Genomic DNA, 22208 nt, shown 5'->3' on the forward strand with positions numbered 1-22208 from the left:
GATGACGGGCAAGGAGACTCTCCCAGTGCTGCTCAAGAAGGCCCGGGTGGGATCTGCAGGGGAAGAAACCAGAAAGGGCAGCACCAGGGCTGGGAGAGGTGAGGCTGAGACACATGGCTCCCAACCCCCATTAAAAGGGGGGTGGAGAACCCAGGGGCTGAGGATGGGGATCTCCCAACCTGCCGAGTAAATGACAGCTGTCCCCAACTTCACCCATAACCCGGTGCCTCTTTTGGGGAGTTTCACACCCTGGCCAGGAGCCCCTTCCCCCGGCGGTGGGTCCCAGCACAGCCCCGGGCAGCCCCAGCGCAGCGGGGAGGACAGGTTACCTGCTCGGGGGGGCGGTGCTGCTGTGGTGGATGCAACTGCAAGGGATAAGAAGGAGAGCTGGGCTGAGAGGGTGGGTGTGCAAGCACCAGGGAGCTTCTTTCTGACACACTGTGTGTGTGTGCGTGTGTGTTTCCCCATCTATCCCTGCCCCATCCCACCCGCATCGCCCCTCCTGCCGGGCTGGGCAGGGGCACTGGGATGGAGCCCAGGGGGCTGCTCTGGGCCATGGGCAGAGTGGCACAGGCAGCCCAGGAGTTGCCCCTGGAGGCAGCAGGGACCCACAGGCAGAATCTGAAGCACATCCCACCCCAAAGAGTCTAAAGGAAATCCCAAACCCATGGAGTCTGAAGGACGTCCCAAGAAGTCATGGGTGCCTCATCCCTGGAGGTGTTCAAGGCCAGGCTGGATGGGGCTTTGAGCAACCTGATCCAGTGTGAAATGTCCCTGCCCATTGCACAGGGTGGAACTGGATAGGCTTGAAGTTTACTTCCACCCCAATCCATTCCATGATTGTATTCCACTCTCGGCACTGGGCTCCCACACTCTGCAGGGATGGCCTTGCTCTCAGGAGCTCTGGAGCCACGTGGGGACCAAGCCCCAGCTCCTTGCCAATACCCAGGAGGGGCTCTCAGACCCTCCACTCACCCAAGCAGTTCACAGCCGCGTCCTCCTTGTGCCGGCAGAGCCCCCTGTCCCCAGCCTGGGCCCAGCAGTCCTGCAGAGACAGCTCTGTCCCCTGGCACTCCACCCGCTCCAGCCAGATGGGGCCTGAGCCCTCCCCAAATGCCGCCTCGCCCAGGGCAGACACTGCGGGGCCGCAGCCCAGCTGCCTGCATGCCACCTCAGCGTCCCGCATGTCCCAGGAGTCGTCACACACCGTCCCCCAGGAGCCGCGGTGCCACACCTCCACTCTGCCCGAGCATCTATTCTTGCCGCCTATGGCGCGGATCTTCTCCCTGTCTGGAGAAGGCAGAGACCTCCACAGGCAGCAGGACAGCAGGCAGAGCCTGGCCAGGCAAGAGGGGTGGAGAGGAGCCGCTACCTGTGCAGCTGGTGGAGCTTGGACACTCGGTCCCCAGGGCTGGGGGCACTTCTAGCTCCGTCCCTGCAGAAGGAAACGCAGCAGGGAAGAGGCTTCTGCAGTGGGGGCATCAGAGCGTGGGGCTGAGCTCTGCTTCTGCCTCCCTGTGCCACCTCCCTCACGGCAGCAGCTCAGCCTGGGACACTCAGAGGGCACACACGGCACTGGGAGGGACCCCAACTGCCCAGCCCCAAAGGGACCCTGGTTCTCAGAGCAGCAGAAGGCTCCCATGGACGATGCTCCTCAGAGTCCCCAGGCTCTGCTGCGAATTGGGCTGGCAGCTGCTGGGCGACATGTGGGGCTCTGAGAGCTCAAACCCCACCTTCTGCCCCAGCAGCAGAAGGATCTGGCATGGAAAGACAAACCTCTGTCTCTGTGCTGGAGAAGGAACAGGAGCTGGGGGGAGGTTGGTGATCGGGAAGCTCAGAATTACCATTGCAGGAGATGTGGGTCTCGTCTAGCAGGTCATTGCATGACTGTGGGTCCCAGAGGCTGGAGGGGCACTGCCAGAAGGAGCTGTTTCTCTCCCCACACTCCACGCAATCCAGCCAGGTGACGCCAGACACTGTGCCAGAGGTCCCTTGTGTCTCGAGGAACCCTCTGTCTCCACAGCCCAACTCCTTGCATGCCAGTGACGCTGCTTTGGGAGTCATCGAGTTGGAGCAGACGCTGCCCCACGTCCCACAGAATCACAGAATCACAGAATAACCAGGTTGGAAGAGACCCACCGGATCACCGAGTCCAACCGTTCCTAGCAAACACTAAACCATATCCCTCAGCACCTCGTCCACCCGTGCCTTAAACACCTCCAGGGAAGGTGACTCAACCACCTCCCTGGGCAGCCTGTTCCAGTGCCCAATGACCCTTTCTGTAAAGAATTTTTTCCTAATGTCTAGCCTAAACCTCCCCTGGCGGAGCTTGAGGCCATTCCCTCTTGTCCTGTCCCCTGTCACTTGGGAGAAGAGGCCAGCACCCTCCTCTCTACAACCTCCTTTCAGGTAGTTGTAGAGAGCAATGAGGTCACCCCTCAGCCTCCTCTTCTCCAGGCTAAACAACCCCAGCTCTCTCAGCCGCTCCTCATAAGGCCTGTTCTCCAGCCCTTTCACCAGCTTTGTTGCTCTTCTCTGGACTCTCTCCAGAGCCTCAACATCCTTCTTGTGGTGAGGGGCCCAGAACTGAACACAGTATTCGAGGAGCAGTCTCACCAGTGCCGAGATAGAGTCCCGTTATAGAGAACCTGCAGGCGCCCAGAGCAGCCGGTGCTGTTCTCCAGCCTTAGGGCTACAAACTCTGGGAGGAGAAGTCCAAAGGATATCTGGCTGGTTTGGGTGGTGGGAGCAAGGATGTCCCAGCACCCCCAGGCCTTCAGCCAGGCAAAGACAAGATCAGCAAGTCTGAGGAGACCTCAGCGCAGCTTCCGATACTGAAAGGGGCTCCAGGAAAGCTGGGGAGGGGCTCTTGATCAGGGAGGTCAGGGATGGGATGAGGGGCAATGGATTTCATCTGAAAGAGGGGAGATTGAGATGACATCTTAGGAGGAAATGTTTTGCTGTAAGGGTGCAAAGGCTCTGGCCCAGGTTGTCCAGAGAAATGGTGGTGGCCTCATCCCTGGAGATGTTCAAGGCCAGCTTGGATGGGGCTTGGAGAACCTGATCCAGTGGGAGGTGTCCCTGCCTATGGCAGGGGGGGTTTGAACTGAATCATTCCATGATTCTAGGTCCACCTTGCACTCATGGATACAGAAAGTTCTGGGATGGACAGACACCCCTGCCCTCCTTGCTAACCCTCGGAAGAAGTTGAGCTCTCCAGGGAGCCCTGGTGGGACTGAGGGGACCTGTGCATGGCTTTTCTGCGATGATCTTGGGCAGGGGCTCAGAGGTGGCCAGCAACAGCCTCAGCCATTGCCTGCTCTCCCCTTGTCCCTGCTTCCATGGCCCTGAGTCCTCCCCAGCTCCTGGCACCAACCTGAGCATTTGACTCCTACATCCTCTTTGTGCCTGCAGTCGTGCTGCCCCCAGACCCCTGGTGGGCAGTCCCAGAGAGCTCCTTCAGCCCCGGAGCAGTTCACGCCGTCCAGCCAGATCTGCCCGGAGCCTTCCCCAAACCGAGCAGAACCAGGCGCCTCCACCGCTCCCCCGCAGCCCAGCTGGCGGCACACGACGGTGGCATCAGGCAGGTCCCAGCCGTCATCGCAGACGGTGCCCCAGCTGCCCTGGTGGTAGATCTCCACTCTCCTGGCGCAGCGCCCTTGCGCATTCACCAGCCACACCCACCGGCTCCCTGCAGCAGGAAGGAACCCCAGCTGCCACCAGGGGCTGGTGACACCCAGCCCCAAGCTGGCGGGGCCCTGCAGGGCACTTACCCCGGCAAACAACCCCCACATCCTCTGCGACCCCTGCTGCCAGCGTGCTCTCAGGCACCGAGATGTTGCAGAGGGTCAGGTTGGCCTCGTGCCCTGCGCACTGCACCCCTCGCAGCCCCACGGGACCCGTCCCCTTCTCCGGCTTCGGAGGGTTGTAGGCTCTCTCTGCCTCTCCGCACTGCAGCTGCCGGCACACCACGCTGGCCTCCTGCTCATCCCACTGGTCATCCAGGACTCTGCCCCACATTCCATGCTGGAAGATCTCCACTCGCCCGTCGCAGTGGCTCTCTCCACCTACCAGCCGCAGGGATGCGGAGCTGGGTGGGCCTGGGGAGAGGAGCAATGGCCTCAGAAGCAACAGAGAGACCAGAAACCTGCAGCGCTTCTGCAGGCTCTGGAACCCTCAGGGTGCCCTGAAGCGCACCTGCCCACCCTCAGCCCTCCATGGGGAGCTCCAGGGGCAGGTTTCCATGGGTTGGGGTCCAGGTCCCTGAGCCTTGCTAGGAGAGAATCTCTTTGCTCTTGGTGCAGCAGAGCCACCCGGCCAGTCCCTGCTGAGGCCAATGGGGCAGCTCCCAGAACAGGACGCAGCCGTGCATACAACAGCTGAAGGAACGGCAGCGCCAGGAAGAGGTTTGCCCAGCCTTGAGGTCTTCAAGACCAGGTTGGATGAGGTTTTGAGAAATCCGACCCAGTGGAAGGTGTCCCTGCCCATGGCAGGGAGTTGGAATGGGATGGTCCTTTCCAGTAAAAACCATTCTCTGATTCTGACTCAGTGCTGGCATGGGGGCGACCCAGGGCAGAGCCCACACCTCTGCCCTTCTGCACCCCTGGGAACTGGGGAGCCTGTGTACCTGTGAGGGAGCAGAGCAATGCAGGGTATCCAAGCAACAAGGAAACATTTGGGATTCGTGCTGGGCAGAAGCCCCAGAAGCAAGGTCAAAGCCCAGACCTGCAGCTCCCACCTGGGGCTGCTGCTGGGGACACACGGGCAGCCCTAAAGTTTGGCTTTGGGCTCCATGAGGCTCCTGTGGTCTGGGACAGGACGTTTGGCAGATGAAGTGGTGGAGCTGAACCCACAGCCCCATCCTGAGTCAGTCCCACAGCAGAAGCACGGGGAAGCCCAGGCCTGGCGGTAGCCCCAGAGCTTGAGCTACTACCCCAGAGGCAGAGACACATGGACCCTCTCAGCCCTCAGCTCTCCCACATGAGAGCAGTCAATGTGAGCAGACAGAGCTCTCCAAATCACTCCTGGTGGAGACAGGCTTTCTCCAGGCAGAAATTGACCCTGATGCTGCCATGAAGTCCATGCTTTGGGTGTCCGTGACGCACCCAATGGCAAATGGAATCAACAGAGTTGTTTCCCAGCCCTCACCTGAGCAAATGACAGCAGCGATGTTCTCATGGGAGCATGGTGAGACCCCCAGGGCGGTCACTGGACACTCTCCCAGGTGGGCTTCATTCCCATCACAGTGGAACGAGTCTCTCCAGATGGGGCTGGTTCCTCCTCCAAAATGCCCTCCTCTGGGAAGGGACTCAGCAAAGCCGCAGTTGAGGTGACGACAGAGAACGTGGGCGTCGGAGAGATCCCAATGGGAGGCACAGAGGGTGCCCCAGGTCTCATGTACCTGGACCTCCACCCTCCCATCACACGCTGTGCTGCCATTCACCAGCCTGAACCCTGTGAATCCATGGACACAGAAGCATTATTGGGCCTGACTTGTGCTTCTTCTCCCTTGGCAGCTGGAGGAGAGACCAAATGGACAGCTGGCCTTTCTCCTCCTGACTGCAGACACCCACGTCCCCCTTCTGTCCTCAACCCTGTCTCTGCATGGCCCCTGCCCTGCTCCCACCCCCAGCCCAGCCCGGCAGAACAACACCCCACGCTGAGCCCTTACGTGTGCAGGTGACCCTGACAGCGCTGCCCTGGGGGCAGGGCTGGCCCCTAGAGGATCCCCTGGGGCAGAAGGCGAGGTGGGATTCATTCCCCACGCACTGCAGCTCTCTGTCCCAAAGGGCACCAATGCCTTCTCCAACGTGAGCTACCCCATGGACAGACAGGGCTGCACCGCACTGCAAGTCCCTGCAAACCACAGCAGCTTCAGGACCAAAACCCGAGTCACAAACAGTTTTCCACTGGTCCTCATCACGGATCTCCACGTATCCTGAGCAGGGACTGTCCCCTCCAACTAGCCGGACGAAACCTGGAGAAACAAAACCCTCTGCAAGTTCCCAGCTCCTCATGACAGTCACACACCCAAGTTCCCACCTCTTCTTTGGGGCAGCTTGCAGGCAGAGAGACCCACAGGGTCCCAGCATCTCCCAGTAGGTGCTGATGGCACAAACACACCCAGGACCCTCTGCCATTCCCCAGACACAACCGCAGGACTTGTGGGCTCACTCCTGTCCCACACCCAGCTACAGGCACTGCCCAGAAAAACTGGTTGCTCTGGCCCCAGCATTGCAGCACCCATGGGACTCGAGGCTAAGGAGATGGTCCCGGGTGCTGCTGGCTGCTGCAGCCTGGTCTGCTCCACCGAGCTCATGTCTAGGCTGAGGAACTCCTTGGAGCCACCAGCAATGCCCCTCGTCCCCCAGGTTGGGGACCTGCTCTTAGCTGGGATGTGTACCAGGGCACAGATGTGGTACGGGGGCACCCGTGGTTACTGTCCCCACCAGCCCCCAGCTCCATTGCCAGCCTAGGGTGGGTCCTCAGCAGAGCCCTTGCCAGCATCTGGGTGAAGGAGAGCAGGCAGAGGAGCAGCACTGGGCTGACTCAAGCTCCCAGAGCAGGGACAGGCACCGAGGAGAGCCAGCAAGGGCTGGCAGATCCCTGTGCCCAGGGCAGCCAGGGGCTGGGGTAGGCAGGAGAGGCTGGGCAGGAAAAGGCTGCTGTCACAGGAGTGTTTCCATGTGGGCTGCTTTCAGGAGGTGATCCTGGAAGAGGAATGAGGTGGCCAGTCCCCAGTACCTCCTTCTTTCCCTGAGGGCACAGCCAGGCCCCTTCCCCCATCCCAACCACAGTGGTGGGAAATGGGCTTGCACTGTACCTGAACACGTCACTCCGGCATCCCAGCTGTGATCACAGTAGTCCTGAACCCATTCCGAGTTTGTGCAGTCAGACAGGGCAGACTCGGTTCCATCACAGACAACACCAAACCGCCAAATGGGGCCAGATCCTGGCCCAAAGTGTGCTTTGTCATGAGCTTCTAGAGCAGATCCACAGCCCAGCTGCTTACAAACCACTGCAGCATCATCCATGTCCCATAACAAACCACACACAGTTCCCCACTGTCCCTGCTCTTTCATCTCCACTCTCCCAGCACAGTGCCCGCCGCCGTTCTCCAGCCTCAAGTCCGCGGCCCCTTCAAACATCAACACGGGATGGGTCAGTAGAGAACCAAGCCCCACACAGCAGGTCTGGAGAGGTCATGCGGGACGGAGCCCTTCATGCTCTGGGTCATATCCAAAGCAGTGTATGCATCCTTCCTGCCCCATGCATTGGAAAACGCTGAGACTGCCCAGCAGCAGGGCTGCTGACCTACAGCCTCAGACCTCCTCCCACTTCAGTTGCCTTCTGCCCATGCCTGCTCATTCACTGCACCCAGCCTGAGCAGCACAGAGCCCCTGTGCAGCCCTGTGCCCCAAGCCTACAGCTCCCTCTCCCACCCAAAGGCATGGGGAAAGGCAGGGGGTCTATCGACCTGAGCACCTTCTGCACCTTTTCTCAGCATCACCTGCAAAGAAATCCCATTCCCAGAGGTTTCCCAGTGGCTGCACTGGTGACTGCTGGGCCCAGGCTGTGGGACAAGGGACCCGGCACTCACCCCTGCACGACTGCACCCAGAGCAGCAGCCACAGCACCCGAGGGGACAGGAGCCCCTTCATCCCCATCCTGAGCCTCCTGCTCTGCTGGCACTGCCCTGCTGGACCCGACTCCTTGTCACGGCTCCTGGGGACTCGTGGGGAAGTTAACGGGGTGATGGATCTGCAGATGCCGACCCAGCTTCAGGAGGAGCCAATCAGAGCAGCAGCACCTTTTTAGACATTATCGGGAGCGATCTCCCCTCCAAGGCAGCTCAGCCCTCCAATGAACTCCTCCAGTGCCGTTCATGACCATATATGAGGGACACACACGTCACGGTTGCTGCGGTGGGGGATTGGCACGGGACAAGCTGTGTGTGGGGAAATGGTCCTGTCACCCCTCGGACCCTGGGGTGGGAACTGGGCACACAGAGCCTCTCCTACGCTGGGCCCATCCAAGCACCCAAGAGGCGCGTATCCAGCTGCACCTGAGCTGTGGGAGCCGTGGAGCTGGGTTAGGACAGGGTCTGTGTCTGAATGGAGAGGAATCAGCCCCTGTCACTGGCCCAGCCCCACTGTGCTGGGAGCAGCTCCTGGGAAAAGGCCTCGGCCAGGGGCAGAGCTCCCTCCCAGGGGTGCTGGCTTGCTCATCCCTCCCCACAGAGCCCCACGCTGGGCCCTGGCAGGAGCTGGATCTGGGACCTGTCCCTGCCCTGGCAGCAGCTGTCCTGCCCCAAGGCTCAGCCGTGTCCCTGCTTCTCAGATTGTCACGCAGGGGCCGTTATTCCCTGCGGGCAGATCGGGAGCTGGAGCCTGCAGGTGCACAAACCACAGCCCCCGTGGCCTCGCAGCGCTCGCCGCGCTTCCCCCGCACCACCCAGGCAGGAAGTTTCTGGTTTCCACCTGGCACCAAGACTGGCACAGCCCCGCGAAGCCCCCGAGCCACCAACCCCGACTGCTCCACCAGGCCTGAAGGGCTGCTCCTTCGGCTACACAGGCACCGTGCTGGGCAGCTCCTGTTACCAGGATCCCCTCTGATGGACACAGCTGCTCTGCACTGACCCCACGGCCGTGGGGAGCATCAGTGACGAGACCTCACACCCTCCTGCTGTCACCCTCATTGTAAAATATTTCTTCCTTACATCCAGTCTAAATCTCCCCTCTTCCAGTTCAAAGCCATTGCCCCTTGTCCTGCCACTACAGACCTTGGTAAAAAGTCCTTCTTGGCTTGTGACCACTATGATTTCATCTGCAAACACCCTGGAGAGTGCCCAGAGACCTCCCAAGATGGGGTTGGGAGGCCTCAAGCATGTGACGAGTGGCCTTCGGGCTCGTTGGTGTGGAGACAGCAGACACTGTAGGATTCACCTGGGAGTGCTTCAAGGATGGTTTCAGAGATGGTGAAGCTTTTCTTCATAGTGTAAAATGGCAGGAGAAAGAAATAATGCTAAAACTTGTAGCTGGGGAGGTCCAGGCTGGACATGAGGGGAAATAAATGTCCCTCAAATAGTAGTGCTATGGTGACAAAAGTCACCCAGGAGGAGTCTGGATCAGCCTAGAGCTTTGTTTTTCAAGTAAGAGCAAAGGAAGATGACAACAGGGTTGGGCAGCCAGGGAGACGACTGCAGCCTGCAGGGCAAGAGGCACAGGCGATGCAACACTGTGGGACAGCGTGTTGTGGAGAGGACAGAGAGATGTGGCAAAGCTGAAAGCTCCCTACCAGAGCAGCCTTTTCCTGACTCTGGTGATGGCTGGCGTCTCTGCCATGGATGCCTATGAGGAGATGACAAATCCTTCCAGCCCTGGGGGGCCTCATTGCCTCCTTGTCCATTCTTAGGAGGTGTTTTTCCACAGTCTTGCCCCTGGCATTGCCTATCTCCATATCCCAGTGGAGGCTTTATTTGGAGAAAATGGACCTGGTTTGGAGCAGGGCTTTGCTGCTGCACAGCCAGAGGGACAGGGCATGGAATCTGCCTTCCCCCAGGGATATGATCAGAGAGTGGAGCTGGGTGTGCAGCCAGGGGTGCCCTGGGGTGTCCTTGAGATCAGGGTCCCTGCCCCCAGGCTCTGTGTACCGGGGCAAGGACTCTGCTGCTGGCCAGGGTGAGCACTCAGCCTGCCTGGGGAGCTTCCCCTGGCGCTGTGGGGAGAAGTTGTGGGTGGGAGATGTAACTCTTGGTAGCAGAGGGTCCTTCTGCTGTCGAGAGGGTGCTGAATGTGCCAGGGCTGCTCACGCCTACAGATCAGGACATTTCTAAGAAGGTATTTCAAGGGGAAGATCAAGGCAGGGATTATGCTAAAGATAAGGAACTCTCCTGAGTCAGTGTTTTCAGTTCCCTGCGCTTAGGAAATTGGAGGGAGATAAACTGAAAAAGTGGCTCTCATGTTTGAACAAATCACTGAGACTCCTGAGCAGAAACATTGAGTGGCCAATAAATAGGTCTGACTGCAGCTTCCTAAAGCGTCTCCAGCTGCTCATCTGCATATGGACAGCCCCGACAGAACCTCTGCTGGACCCATCAGGGTACTTCTGTCCTGCCCTTTTCCACCTGCAAACAGGAGCATGTTCTCAGCTGTGCCCTGCAAACAGGAAGGTTTGCATAGAGGTGGGGGGGTGGGGTGGGGAGAAGGTGGTGCTGCGTGGCAGTGCTGGGACAGGCACTGACCGCTTGTGTGACAGAGCTGCCTCCAGAGAAGCCTTTCCATAGAGCAATGGCATCTCCTCAGGGCAGAGACCGAAGGTTTAGATCTTCTGCTTAAGTTTCTCTTAAGAATGTGACCAAGGAAGTGGCTCAGAGATGAAAACACCAGTGCACAGTGAAAGAGTGTTGGTGTGTGAGGCTATGGCAGGCTGCAGAGCACTTGCTCTTCTCCAGGACATCCCCAGGGGAGCATTTGCAGACTGGCCTGGCTGCCAGTCCTGGTTCCCTCTCTGTGCAAGCCACAAGGCCACTTTTATGACCCAGCCTTCTAAGTTCAGGCCCTTCTATGCCCTGACTCTTGTTTGACCCGACTCTTCCACAAATATTCTATGACTTGACTCTCCTATCACCCTTCTGATACCCAAGTCTTCTAAGACCCAACTGCTGAATCATTCGACTCTTCTGGGACTCTACGTTGAACTGACTCGCGTGTCCCAGCTCTTCTGTCACTCTTCTGTCAGCCTACTCTTCTATAATCCACCTTTTCTATGACCCTTCTTTGACCCAACTCTTCCGTGACCCTACTGTTATTCTATGGCCCAACTCTTCTATGATCCTGTTCTATGACTCAGTTCTTTTATGACCTGACGCTTCTGTGACCCTTCTGTGACCTGACACTTCTATGACCTAACAGTACTATGACCCAGATCTTCTCTGATCCAACACTTCTATGATCTGACCATTCTTTCACCCTTTTGTGACCTGACCCTTGCATGACCAAACACCTCTATGACACTTCTATGAAACGTTTTCTATGGTGCTACTTTGAGTGACCTCATTTTTCTCTTACTCTTCTATGACACAACACTTTTGACCCTACCCTTCTATCAGTCAACTCTTCGATAAAAATTCTATACCCTGGCTCTTTTTCAGTCCCTCTGTAACCCGACCCTAAAATGACCCGACTTTTCTATGACTCTATGTGTGAGGGGATCACACAAAACTTTCTGAATCCCTCCCGTCCACGACATCTCTGGTTTAAGTTCTGTTTCAATCCATGCTTTTTTTACCTTCTGCCTGGTGCTTTTCCTCCTTGGACATGTTTCTCCGTGCCAGGTGTTTTCCCTGTCAGCACATACAAACCACATGTAAATCTTTGTCCACTTCCCTTGGCCCTACACAAACCTGCCTGTTTGCAGGGCATTGCCTGGGCGCATGTTCCTGATTTCAGGTGGAAAAGGACAGGTCAGGACAATCCTGATGGGTCCAGCAGAGGGGATGCTGGTGCTGTCCACAGGTAGAGAAGTTCCTGTGGCACTTTACCAGGGTCCTGGTCGACCTAGTGACCACTCAGAGCTGCAGTTCAGGAGTCTCAGAGACTTGTTAAATACTGAGTGCTCCCTTTCTACTTCTGCTTTTCCCCACACTCCTCCTACTCCTCTGGAAAAGGAAAGAGGAAACACAGTCTCAGGCAAGCTCCTTACCTTTATAGCAATCCCTGCCTTCACCTTCTCTTTGAGACGTACCTTTGGAAATATTCTAAGGGTGATCCAGACATGTGAGCAGCCCTGACCCCTGCAGCACCCTCTTGGAAGCAGAAGGAACCAGCCTTGCTGTGAGTTTCTCCTTCCACCCACAGCTTCTCCCCATACCGCTGTGATCAACTGCCCTGATGGGCTGAGTGCTGACCCTCGCGGGTGCAGAGTCTCTGTCCCAGTACACTGGGACACAGGGACCCTGTTTGGAAGGACAGTCCTGAGCATCCACAGGTGCAGATCCACCTTTTCACCCCCACAGCCATAAGGAAAAGGAAGCCGTTGTGTTCTGTCCTTCTGATGGTTGAATGTGAAAGTCCCTCATCTGCAGCATATCCTCCTCCTCTGCTCTACAGAAACTGAGAGATTTGTATTTACAGACACCACGAGCAAGGGGATGTGCTCTCCCCAGGAGATCCTTCCAGGAACCGCACCTACATTGTCCTACACCCAGATACTCACTGTGAATGGCTGTGAGGATCCCTCCCTCAAGGAGCTCTCAGCTCCTCCCAGCCCACCCTGCCTTTTCCCTCTCTCTGCTCCCGCCTCTCCCCTCGCTGCCTGCAGGCAGTGCCCTCAGCCCTGCTGGGCTTTGCAGAGGGGCTGCTCCTGGCCAGGCCTGGCTCCCTTCAGAACTACCCTGTCATTATCAGCTCACTCTGTTCCAGGAGCCCAGCCCAGCTCAGCAGCAGAGGAGCAGCCCAAGGCAGCCCTTTCTCTGCCCCCTCTGCACTCCCTCGAGGTGTCCCTGGGGCTCAGGGGAACCTGCTGTGAAACAGGCTGAAGCCATCCCTGACGTTTCCTCCCTCAGCTGGGGAGAGACACTTCGTTACTGCAGTGTCACTGCTCCTCTTAGAAATACAGTTCGGCACAAGAATCACGGTGGGTTTTTTTTTCCCATTCTTAGACAGGACACCAGGAAGGTGACAGGGAATGATCTGATTGCTCCAAGCTGTGAGAATAGAAAGGGAAAGGGATGCAAGTTCCACGTGGTCACTGTCAGAAATGGTGGGTCTGGGGAGGGGAGGAGCAAGGCTGTCCTTGCAGGGTCAGACCTCAAGGGACTGCTTCTCCATGCTGCCCAGACCTCCTGAGGAGCCGCTCAGCATCAATGCCCATTGGAGAAGGTTCTGTCACCTCTTCTCTGAGCTGAAAAGGAATGAAATGGAAACTTTATTATAAATCGTATTTTTCTTAGGCGCAATTTGAAATCTTACTCTTTAACCGCACTGGGAAATGACTGCAAGGATCTGTACAGGACTTGAAGACCTGAAGAAATCTCCAGGCAGAGAAAGAGCTCGTTAAGTCTTTCTGTATTTTAACGAGAGCCAGGGTGGATTTGCTGCTGAGTCCTTGAACTTCAGCTCCTTAGAGGAAATTGAAGAAACCTCTCAAGAAGCCAAAAGCAGAACCCAGAGGACCTTGAAATATTAATTGGTCTCAGTGCAGATCGTTCCTGACAAAGCCTCCCCAGGGACTCGTTAGAGCTGAGAATTGGAGGCCATGACTGCAGGCAGGCAAAGGCGCTGTGCAGGCAGCTGTGATGCTGAGAAAAGCCTGGGTTCGCTTTGGGAAGCAGAAAGGCCAAGCTCTGGCCCCCAGCCCTGGGCAGGCAGACCCTGTCCCTCCCGTGGGGCTCCCGGCTCTTCCTGAGGGCAGTGGGATGGGAGGTGGAGCAATGCCAAGGGTAGGAAACTGTGTAACACCTCCTGGCCTCCCCAGGCAGGGTAAGGGAAGAGATGGAGATGGAAAGGAAGACAGGGTCTCGGCCATCTCCACGGCAGCTGTCTTACCCTGCCCCATGCCCGCACCTCTTTCCCTTCAGGCTGCGTTCGCCCTTTTTGCTTCCCCATCCAGTCCTCATCTCAGCATTTTTGTATCTCTACTGATGCCTCTTGACCCATTGCTGGCATTTTCTTGGAACACAAAGTCATGGGCTGACCCAGGCTCCCTAGGAGGGACCTCTTGCACTCAAACGCTTCCCTCTGAGTGATATTTCTCTTTCCCCACCTCCAGTCTGAACCTTCCAAGCTACACTTTGTAGAGTTTTGCCTTCTCTTCCCACTCCCAAAAAAAGCACCATTATGTCAGGAACAGCCCTTCAAGCCGTTGCAGACAATGACAACAGAGCCTGATGTCTGTTTCTCCAGGCTGAAGAACACCAGGTCCTCCACCCTCTCCACAAAGCTTGCAAACCACATCCTGGTCAATATCCTCTAGGGCCACTCCAGTTCTTACCAATTCCTCCAAATCAGGAAAAACCTGGGTTTCCATTTTATTTTTTTTTTTTAAATTCAAGAGATTTGATTCCCTTCCCTCTCCTTTACATTAGCCCAGCCCACCAGCCTCCTTGTGGCCTATGAAGTGACCTAACAGAAGTTCCCTCACCGTGGTCTTCCAAGCCCTGTGCCTGCTCCTGGCCTTCCAGCTACTCCAGTAGACATAACCAAGCCATCTCCCTGCTGCTGTCCCATCAGGTCCTCAGCTGTGAAGGATGTGACAATCCGTATCCAAGCCCTCATCCTGGATGGGTCTGCCAGCTACTTAGGGATAGGGTTTCACTTGTCAGCCACGTGCCTTCTGGCCTCCTAGGGATGCTGGCAGATTTGAGACTTAAAGCACACAACCAAGCCGTGAATCAAGGGCTGACCTGTCAGCTGCTTGACAAAGAAGTGACCTCACAGCCTCTTTCCCAGCCATGTCCCTGCTCCTGCTCTGTCAACTCAAGACACAGAATTGATCTCAGAGCGTTGCGCCTCCTGCATGTCCATGAGATCCTGAAGCGCACGCAACACACCACACCATAGCATTGCCACCCATCTCCTCTTTGTGGCCTGTGAGCTGATCAGCTGAAGGTCACCTCGCATTCTTCCTCCAACACCATGCAACTACTTTGGGGCCTCCCGATACCTGCTCTATTTGAGGAGCCAAACGGAGTAAGCAAGGGTTTGGAGGGGTTGCAGATGGGGGGCCAGAGCACATAAATGAGGGCTTTGCGGACTGGATGTGCAGGTTACGGCTCAGAGATTCGAGCTCACCTTGCTCTCCCTCCCCCAAATCCTCCACCCATTCTCCACAGACTCCTTCTTAACTCCCCAAAGTGTCACTTCATTTTTGGCAGCTTTCTGATGGCCTTCGTGCCCTCACAGTATCTGTCTCGCTGCCCCCAGACAGTCTGAAGTGACCTCACAGCCCTTACCCAAGAGGACGCACTGTCTGCTGTGCTTGACAGGCCTCCTCCCAGCCTGCTCAGAAGCGCTGGAGGAATCACAGAATCACAGAATAACCAGGTTGGAAGAGACCCACCGGATCATCGAGTCCAACCGTTCCCATCAAACACTAAACCATATCCCTCAGCACCTCATCCACCCGTGCCTTAAACACCTCCAGGGAAGGTGATGCCCTGCACGATCCCAGAGCTTCCCTGCCTGCCACTCCGCTCCTGTAGCAGAAGGGTTCCTGCGATACCTTTCCCACACAGGAACCTCTGTCCTGCTGGGGATTCTTGGAGGCAGTGACGGCCTCTGTGCCAACAACTGACAACTGTGCACAGAATGGAAATGGTAGAAAACGTGGAAGCCTGGGGGTAAAACGTAGTCGATGTAAGAGCTGGAAAATTCTTCGTTTCTGGCATTGCCAGGCTTTTAATGATTTTTATGACATTTGCTGATCACTGAGGAGTGCTGCGAATATCTGCCTCCGGGGAGAAATTTGTACCACTGACAGGGGTTTTGTTCCTGACTGTCCATTCAATTTCCCACCCACTACATCATCCACTTCTTCACTCCAGATAGAATCACAGAATCATAGACCCACCGGATCATCGAGTCCAACCATTCCTATCAAACAATAAACCATGCCCCTCAGCACCTCGTCCACCTGTCTCTTAAAAACCTCCAGGGAAGGTGACTCAACCACCTCCCTGGGCAGCCTTTTCCAGTGCCCAATAACCCTTTCTGTGAAAAATCTTTTCCTAATGTTCAGCCTGAACCTCCCCTGGTGGGGGATGTATCTTTGTTACAAGCCTTTCTCCTTTCCTTGCCTTGGATGTTTTTTGGAATGCTTTCTAAAGAATATATAAGCTGCACACATCAGATGAGCTGTTTCTTCTTTCTCTGTGTGATTGTTTCCCTGTGTTTTTATAAGGCAAGAAAACAGGAGCTGCAAAACCATGTTAATATTTCTGTGTAACATTTTGAATGACAGCATTGTTATGTGACACAGTAAATCAGAGAAAAGAAAGTTCAATTGGCAGACTGTAAAACAGGTAAGTTTTCTTTGTTTATGAATGCAACCTGTCATTTCATGAATGCTGTTCAGATGTGTGGTGCTTGACTTACATGTCTTCATCATCTGCTCCTGACTCAAGTCTGCCTTCAGCAACAGCAGCAGCAGTATATGTTTCTGAATCCTCTTCCTTGTTTTCTTTAGGAAGCATTATAGTTAATCTCCCTTCTGGAGAGGAAGGAAAACATTCTTGTAGTTTTATGTTAGCTGTCTATCAAAGTGTATGCAAAGTAATAAACAGTAAGAAACATCATATCTTCTTCATCTCCAAGCTGGGTGAAGGAGCCCTTAGACAGCTCTGCTGTGGCCGAGGTTGTTTCCACTGCTCCCTCCTTTCCAAGATGTCCTCAGGCAGGAGCAGATGCTCACCTGAAGAACAGGAAGGTTCTCCTGTAGCTTTTTGTCAGGGTCACACCTTCTAGTCTGGACACTTTTTTCTTCATTTTGTGTAATTCTGGAATGCTTAGGGATATTTCCCCTTGTGGAACAGTGAATTATCAATAGGTATGTTGTCTGATTGATACTATGGATAAAAATTAGTTTGGGTTCTCTGTCATGAAAATACTTTTACACAAGGCTTAATTCAGGATAATCTCAAGTCAGTGCTTATTAGGCCTGCAATAGACAGGTGCAGGATCCTTCAGCAGTCCTTGGTCTCAACCTGGTTGGCTTCATGGGGCTGAAATATCTTCAAAGGTGTTGCTGTTTCTCTTGTGCCCTATGCCCGTTCATCTAAGGCAGAATGAAGAGGAAAGTTCATGTTAACAACATTCTGCTGTGTCTTCCCTCTCCAGGCAAACTCTCCAGGCTCTTGCTGTGTCTCCAGAGTGTCGGACCATGCAAGAACAGCCCCTTGTTTGCAGCAACTGGTCACTGGAGACACGGGGCTGCCTCGCACTAGATGCACTGGGGCTGTAAGGAACAGAGCAATGAGCTGCTTCTGAGAAGGAGTAGGCACGTGTGTGGAGGATACACTTGTGACTGTGGAGCAGCCCTGGTGTATGTGGAGGGGCAAAGCACAGCTCCAGCACACTCTGGAGTGCTCTTGGCCACCAACTGACACATTTCTCATGTTTCATCACCTCAAAGCCCAAGAAAGTGGTGTTGATTAGTTGTGTAGACTGGCATTTTAACCCTTGTTAGCCAGGCCACAGAGTGAGTTATAAAACTCTCAAGACATATGAGCAGCACAACGTGGTTGACGTATTAGAGAGAGGGGAAACAATGACAGCATTCTTTGGTTGAACACATCCCAAAACCTCATTTATTAGGAAGCTCTGCAATTAAAAGCCTGCCAAAGCATGTGAATGATTGACTGCAGAATTGGATTGGCAGATGTCTATAAGCAGTCAGGCTGAGGGTTAGCAGCAATCCACTTTCAATCAACAAACCCCAAATCTTTCTTACCAAGTTCCTTTTCAGCCAGAGGAGGACCCACTGAAGTGACATCACTATCAGTTAATACATTCGGCAATCTGGGAGGGGCTTTGGCTTGCCAATGCTTTCTGTTTTCCTTGGTATCATCAATACCTTCGGACTCTAAGTGGAAGGAAAGACAAAGCAATATTGTGATAGGATGTGATACTTCAACATGAGAGCTCATCTGATAAACTTGCTATGGCCTAGACTTAACTGAATTGACCTAACGCCTAAGGAATTTTCAGGATTAACACTCAGTGTTGTATTTCCCCAGGAAATACCTGGTTGGTATCCAAAGATGTCTCCCAAAGTTCTATCCTTGTCATCTTCATCAACTTCCACCAGTTTCTCCTTCAGGTCCTCATCACCCACAAATATTAAATGTTTGCCAAGCTCATCTTGAACCTGAAAAACAACAGGTTTCTCTGGAGAGAGAAAACAACAATGGGACAAGAACTAATCACCTCTTCTTCTCTCTGTTTGCCAGCCATTCTCAAGTCTGCACGGGCAAACTGTGTAAAAGAAAGCGAAGCAGCAGAACTCAAAACTCCCATGGCGATTTGTGTATCCGAGGGCTGTGTGTGGCTCTGCAGAGGCGTTAAACAAAAGAAGGACAAAACAGTGCTTTATCAATTAAGAAAATCAAACTAGAAAAAATGTTTTTCCCATCTTGCTGTCCCAAAAATTCTAACACAGCAGTGAAACCCTTAATAGGCAGCTATTGCACGTTGATCAGCTGGGAATGCCATGTTAAGAAATGAAAGCACATCCTGTTATCCAGTGCCTCTTTCAGTTTCCTAAATAAGAGCTGGTTAATCACAATATTATTCTGGCTTTGTACAACACCAGTAAAGAGTAACAGGATGTCCTAAAACAATTTACAAATCAAACATGGCATTTCCAGACTAGTTCAATTTTGAGATGAGCTCTCTCATTAAATGAAACCATTTCTATCTTATTTGAAATTACAGAGCTTATATGATACTATAAACTTGAAAATTATTCTTCTGTTGAAAATAACTTTTATTTAACAATATTTTTCTTTTTTATAAGATCAAAGTTGAACAAAAATAGACTTCTTGAAATATAGTATGTGGATATGTTCAAAAGATTGCATCCACACTTATATAAAGGTAAGGTGTCTTTGAGAATCCCTTAGTTCAAATCCTTGCAATACCCAGAGTTGGCTCTTACGGCTGGTTCTCAGCCACTATGAGTATTTGAATACTGTACAGCATCCATGCAGTATTTCACAAGTAACCTTTAGGACATTTCAAAATGATCTTATGGTCAGAAATCTTCCTGATATCTTAAATTTATTTCCATTCAACTTCCATCCCCTTTTACAATTTCACAAGCACTCTAGAGAATAATGTTTTAGAACAAAATGTGAAGAAATGAGCAGCCTGACTTGACTTCACTTCAGCTTGGAGACAGGAGTTTCCATACACTACAAATGCAGTTTGATAGAAAGTTGGATAGGTTGGGATTGATGACTGTCTGGGAGTGCCTAAAAGGATTCTCCCTTCAATGATCAGAAAATCTCTGCTATCCATTTGTTTTCATTGGGATACCAGCTTCTCCTCTAAACTTTTGACAAACGCAGACCAGTACTCTTAGCTGACTCTCAAAGAACTTGCTTTTCAAAGGTACTGTGGGAAGACAATCATTTAAATGTACAGATGTAAGCAATAAGCGTAGAGCAATAAGGATGGATACCTTGGTGTTATGTTCCTTTTCTAAGGCTTTTTTGTCTTGCCTCTCCAGGGGTCTCGCTTGCTTCAAGCTTTCTTCCGTGTCCTGGAAGGAGAAAAATAGAACAATTTTAAAAGACACTCTTTGAACCAGAAGATGTGTATGCCTTGACAAAAGAAGACTTGCTGAAGAACCATAGCCACTGACTTTCTTGTGTATGTATCTGTAAGAATATTCCCTTCGTTGCCTTATTTAGACTTTAATCCTTAAAGACATTCTAATTCTGGGCTACTGGGCAAAAAGGAAATGGGGAAACCTTGCCTAAACTGTGCCAAATCTTGAAATGCAGAAGTCAACAGGGGGCAAGGACCTACCTGCCCAATTGCTACCCTAGCTCTGAAAGGCAGCTCCCTTGGATGGGCTCGCTGCACTCAGCTTAGCCTTTTCTGCTGGGATCTGCACATGAAGTGTGATGGCCAGCCTGCATCAGCCTTACTCTGCACTTTGGCTGCACTGTTGGCTGGTGAATGAGCTCGCTTGTCCTTAGGGCAGCAGCAGTGCCACCTTCTGAGAGGGGAGGCTCCTGTTCTCGTGTCATTTGTAGCCCTGACATACCTCTGGTGGATCTCCTCCAGCCTGTGGTGATGCTGGCTCCTGGGCTGGTGCACTGGTGAGCCCGGGCAGACTACGTTCACACGGGTGTGTGACGCTCAGTTCATTTATGAGGGAATTCTGCAGACTGTCTGAGATCGCTGTCCAGGCATGAAAAGGCTTGCCAGCTTTGTTCTGCCAGAGTTTCTTCCACCCTCCCAAGACAGAGTCTGCGGATTTCCCTCTGGTGCAGTACTGCCTTTTGTGGTGGGAGGCTTTGGTTTTCAAATATGTCTTTCTGCAGCTGTTTGCTACGTATGTACTTTGATGAAGCACACACCTAACCCATTCTAGTTCTACGTGTAACGTCATCTTCTGGGGGAATGCCACGAGAGTTGGAATGCCAGGAGGAGGTACAGCAGCTACTCAGACTCATCAGGAACTACCCTCCTCCACGAGACATACTGTCCAGGGTTTGTGGAGCTGCTATACCTCTGCCTTATGTGATGCCACCAGCATTCCTGACCCTACTGCTTTCTGGAGACACCTTTCACTGCTGGGTGTAAGGGGAGTGACGGGAGCTCCATGAACATGAGTTTGTGGTGCGGCTGTGAGACAGCTCGTAGGGCGGTCCTGCAGGAATTGTGACCCCGTGAGCCGGCAGCAGGGAGCACTCCCAGGAAGGAGGGGAATTGTTTTAAGCATCAAGGTGAGGTGAGATTGATGAGTGCCCTGGTGAGCAGCGTCCAGGTATCCCTGGTCTCAGCTGAGGCTCCTGTTGCAAGTCCTGTGGGTGGAGCAAAGGTGGGGATGTCCAGAGCATCTGGAAAACCAGCCTCTTCATGCTGACAGAAATACCTGAGGGCATTGATGGAACTCTGGGCTTCCCGTTCCCTTCCCTGTGACCATAGTTTCTGTTTCTCCTTCTAGGGATCAAGTGAGGCTCTGTATCATGGGTTCACACTTTTGAAACATTCTGTTCTATGCTGTTCCTGGAGCAGTGGGACTTGTTGGGTGCTGGTGGATCTACTCCCATCTGAAGAAACAGGCACAGAGCCCCAAAGAAGGGCAGGAGGCAGAAGGGAGAGAGCAAGATCCATCAGCCAGACCAACAGGCTGTGTTACTGCAAGGCTGCCCATCTCAGCCAAAGAGGAATGCTGAGAGAGTGAGACTTGAGCCTCCCTGCTGCCAGCAGGGTTGACAATGTCCAGTCCCTCCCCAGAGAGGAGGAAGGAGAAAGAAAGAGAAGCCTGGAAGAAGGAGGTGTCAGAGAAGGAGGCCAGGCTGGATCAGCGAGAGCAGCAGCTCCAGAGATGGTGGCAGGATCTGGAGGGGGAATGCAAGGAGCTGCAGGTGGAGAAGGCCTCCTTCCAGCTCCAAGGGCAGAGCCAGGTAAATCCTGCCAGGGTTGGTGCTGCTGGGGAAGCCGTGCCCTCAGGGAGCTCCTGGATGCTCCTAGGCCAGCTGCCTGCCAGTAGCGCCTGACAGATGCCCGCCCGGCCCCAGGCAGGCGCGGTCTCGTATTTCTGGCGCTTTCCTTGCCCAGGATGTGCAGGGCTGTGTTTGTGGCTCCTCCGGAGCTTCTGAGGCATCGCCAGCACTCAGGACTGACAGGAGGGTGTTCCAACAGCCTGAGCTCTGCCCACATCTCTGTGCTGTGTGCTGGCAGACACTGGAGCAGACACTTCCCTTTTCCTTTACAGATTTCCAATCTACAGGAATAACTGGCAGAAGTCCCCTCCCAGTCTGAGGTCCCTGAGTCCTCCAAGGAAAAGTGCCCTGTCCGTCTCCAGTAAGGACACATGGAACTATCTGTCTTCCTAAAAAGGAACAGTCTCCTGACAACCCTCAAAAAGAAAAGCCCTTTCCGTTCCCATGTCACAACCAGGCAGATGGACCAGGCTGCTGAGGAACAGCCCAGCTGCCAGACTGCTTCTTCAGGTCAGCCATAGCCAAAGAGAAGGAGTAGGAGAGGAAAATGGGAGGGGGGCTGTTAGGTCCCTTTCAAATGCCCTGCAAGTTTCTTTTCCACAACTAGTTTTATTTGATGTGTGCATTGTCTCAGGTGATTGCTGAGGCTGTTTGGAGAGAGGTGTTGGTTTGTTTGTAGGAAAAATAAAGAATGATAGAATGTCCTGAGTGTGAAGGGGCCTTCTCCTGATATCCAGCCTAAACCTCCCCTGGTGCTCCTTCCTGCCATCAACTTGGGTGGACAAGGTATCATGTGGCCAGGTGTGTCTCAAGAACCCATAATCCAGCAAGAAGGCAATGGCCGTGAAGGGGGCTTTGAGGTAACTTCTGCCTCTGGAGGGGACAGGCCAGCAGCAGGAACATTGCTGGGAAAGAGACTGTGAGGTCTCCACTTTCTGAAGCAGCTGACAGGTCAGACCTTGACTCATGGCTGGGATTTGTGCTTTGAAGCTCCCACCTGGCAGTGTCTCTGACAGGACAGCAGAAGGCA

General features: G+C 53.7%; 1 protein-coding gene across 1 annotated transcript; it reads right to left on the minus strand.

The window, feature by feature from the left end:
* On the minus strand, positions 1–7148 carry LOC138725329 (scavenger receptor cysteine-rich type 1 protein M130-like; the record flags this gene model as incomplete). The annotated part of the gene is made up of 11 exons (XM_069866125.1): positions 6824–7148; positions 5672–5977; positions 5149–5463; positions 3774–4100; positions 3377–3691; positions 2638–2701; positions 1845–2095; positions 1373–1435; positions 976–1290; positions 330–365; positions 1–53 (listed from the first exon to the last, which is right to left on the minus strand). Coding segments are annotated over exons 1-11 (2370 nt in total), but the record flags the coding sequence as incomplete, so codon positions are not given.
* Between the last annotated feature and the right edge of the window lie 15060 nt (positions 7149–22208).

The sequence above is a fragment of the Phaenicophaeus curvirostris genome, chromosome 11 (assembly GCF_032191515.1).
Source record: "Phaenicophaeus curvirostris isolate KB17595 chromosome 11, BPBGC_Pcur_1.0, whole genome shotgun sequence".
NCBI classification, from domain to species: domain Eukaryota; kingdom Metazoa; phylum Chordata; class Aves; order Cuculiformes; family Cuculidae; genus Phaenicophaeus; species Phaenicophaeus curvirostris.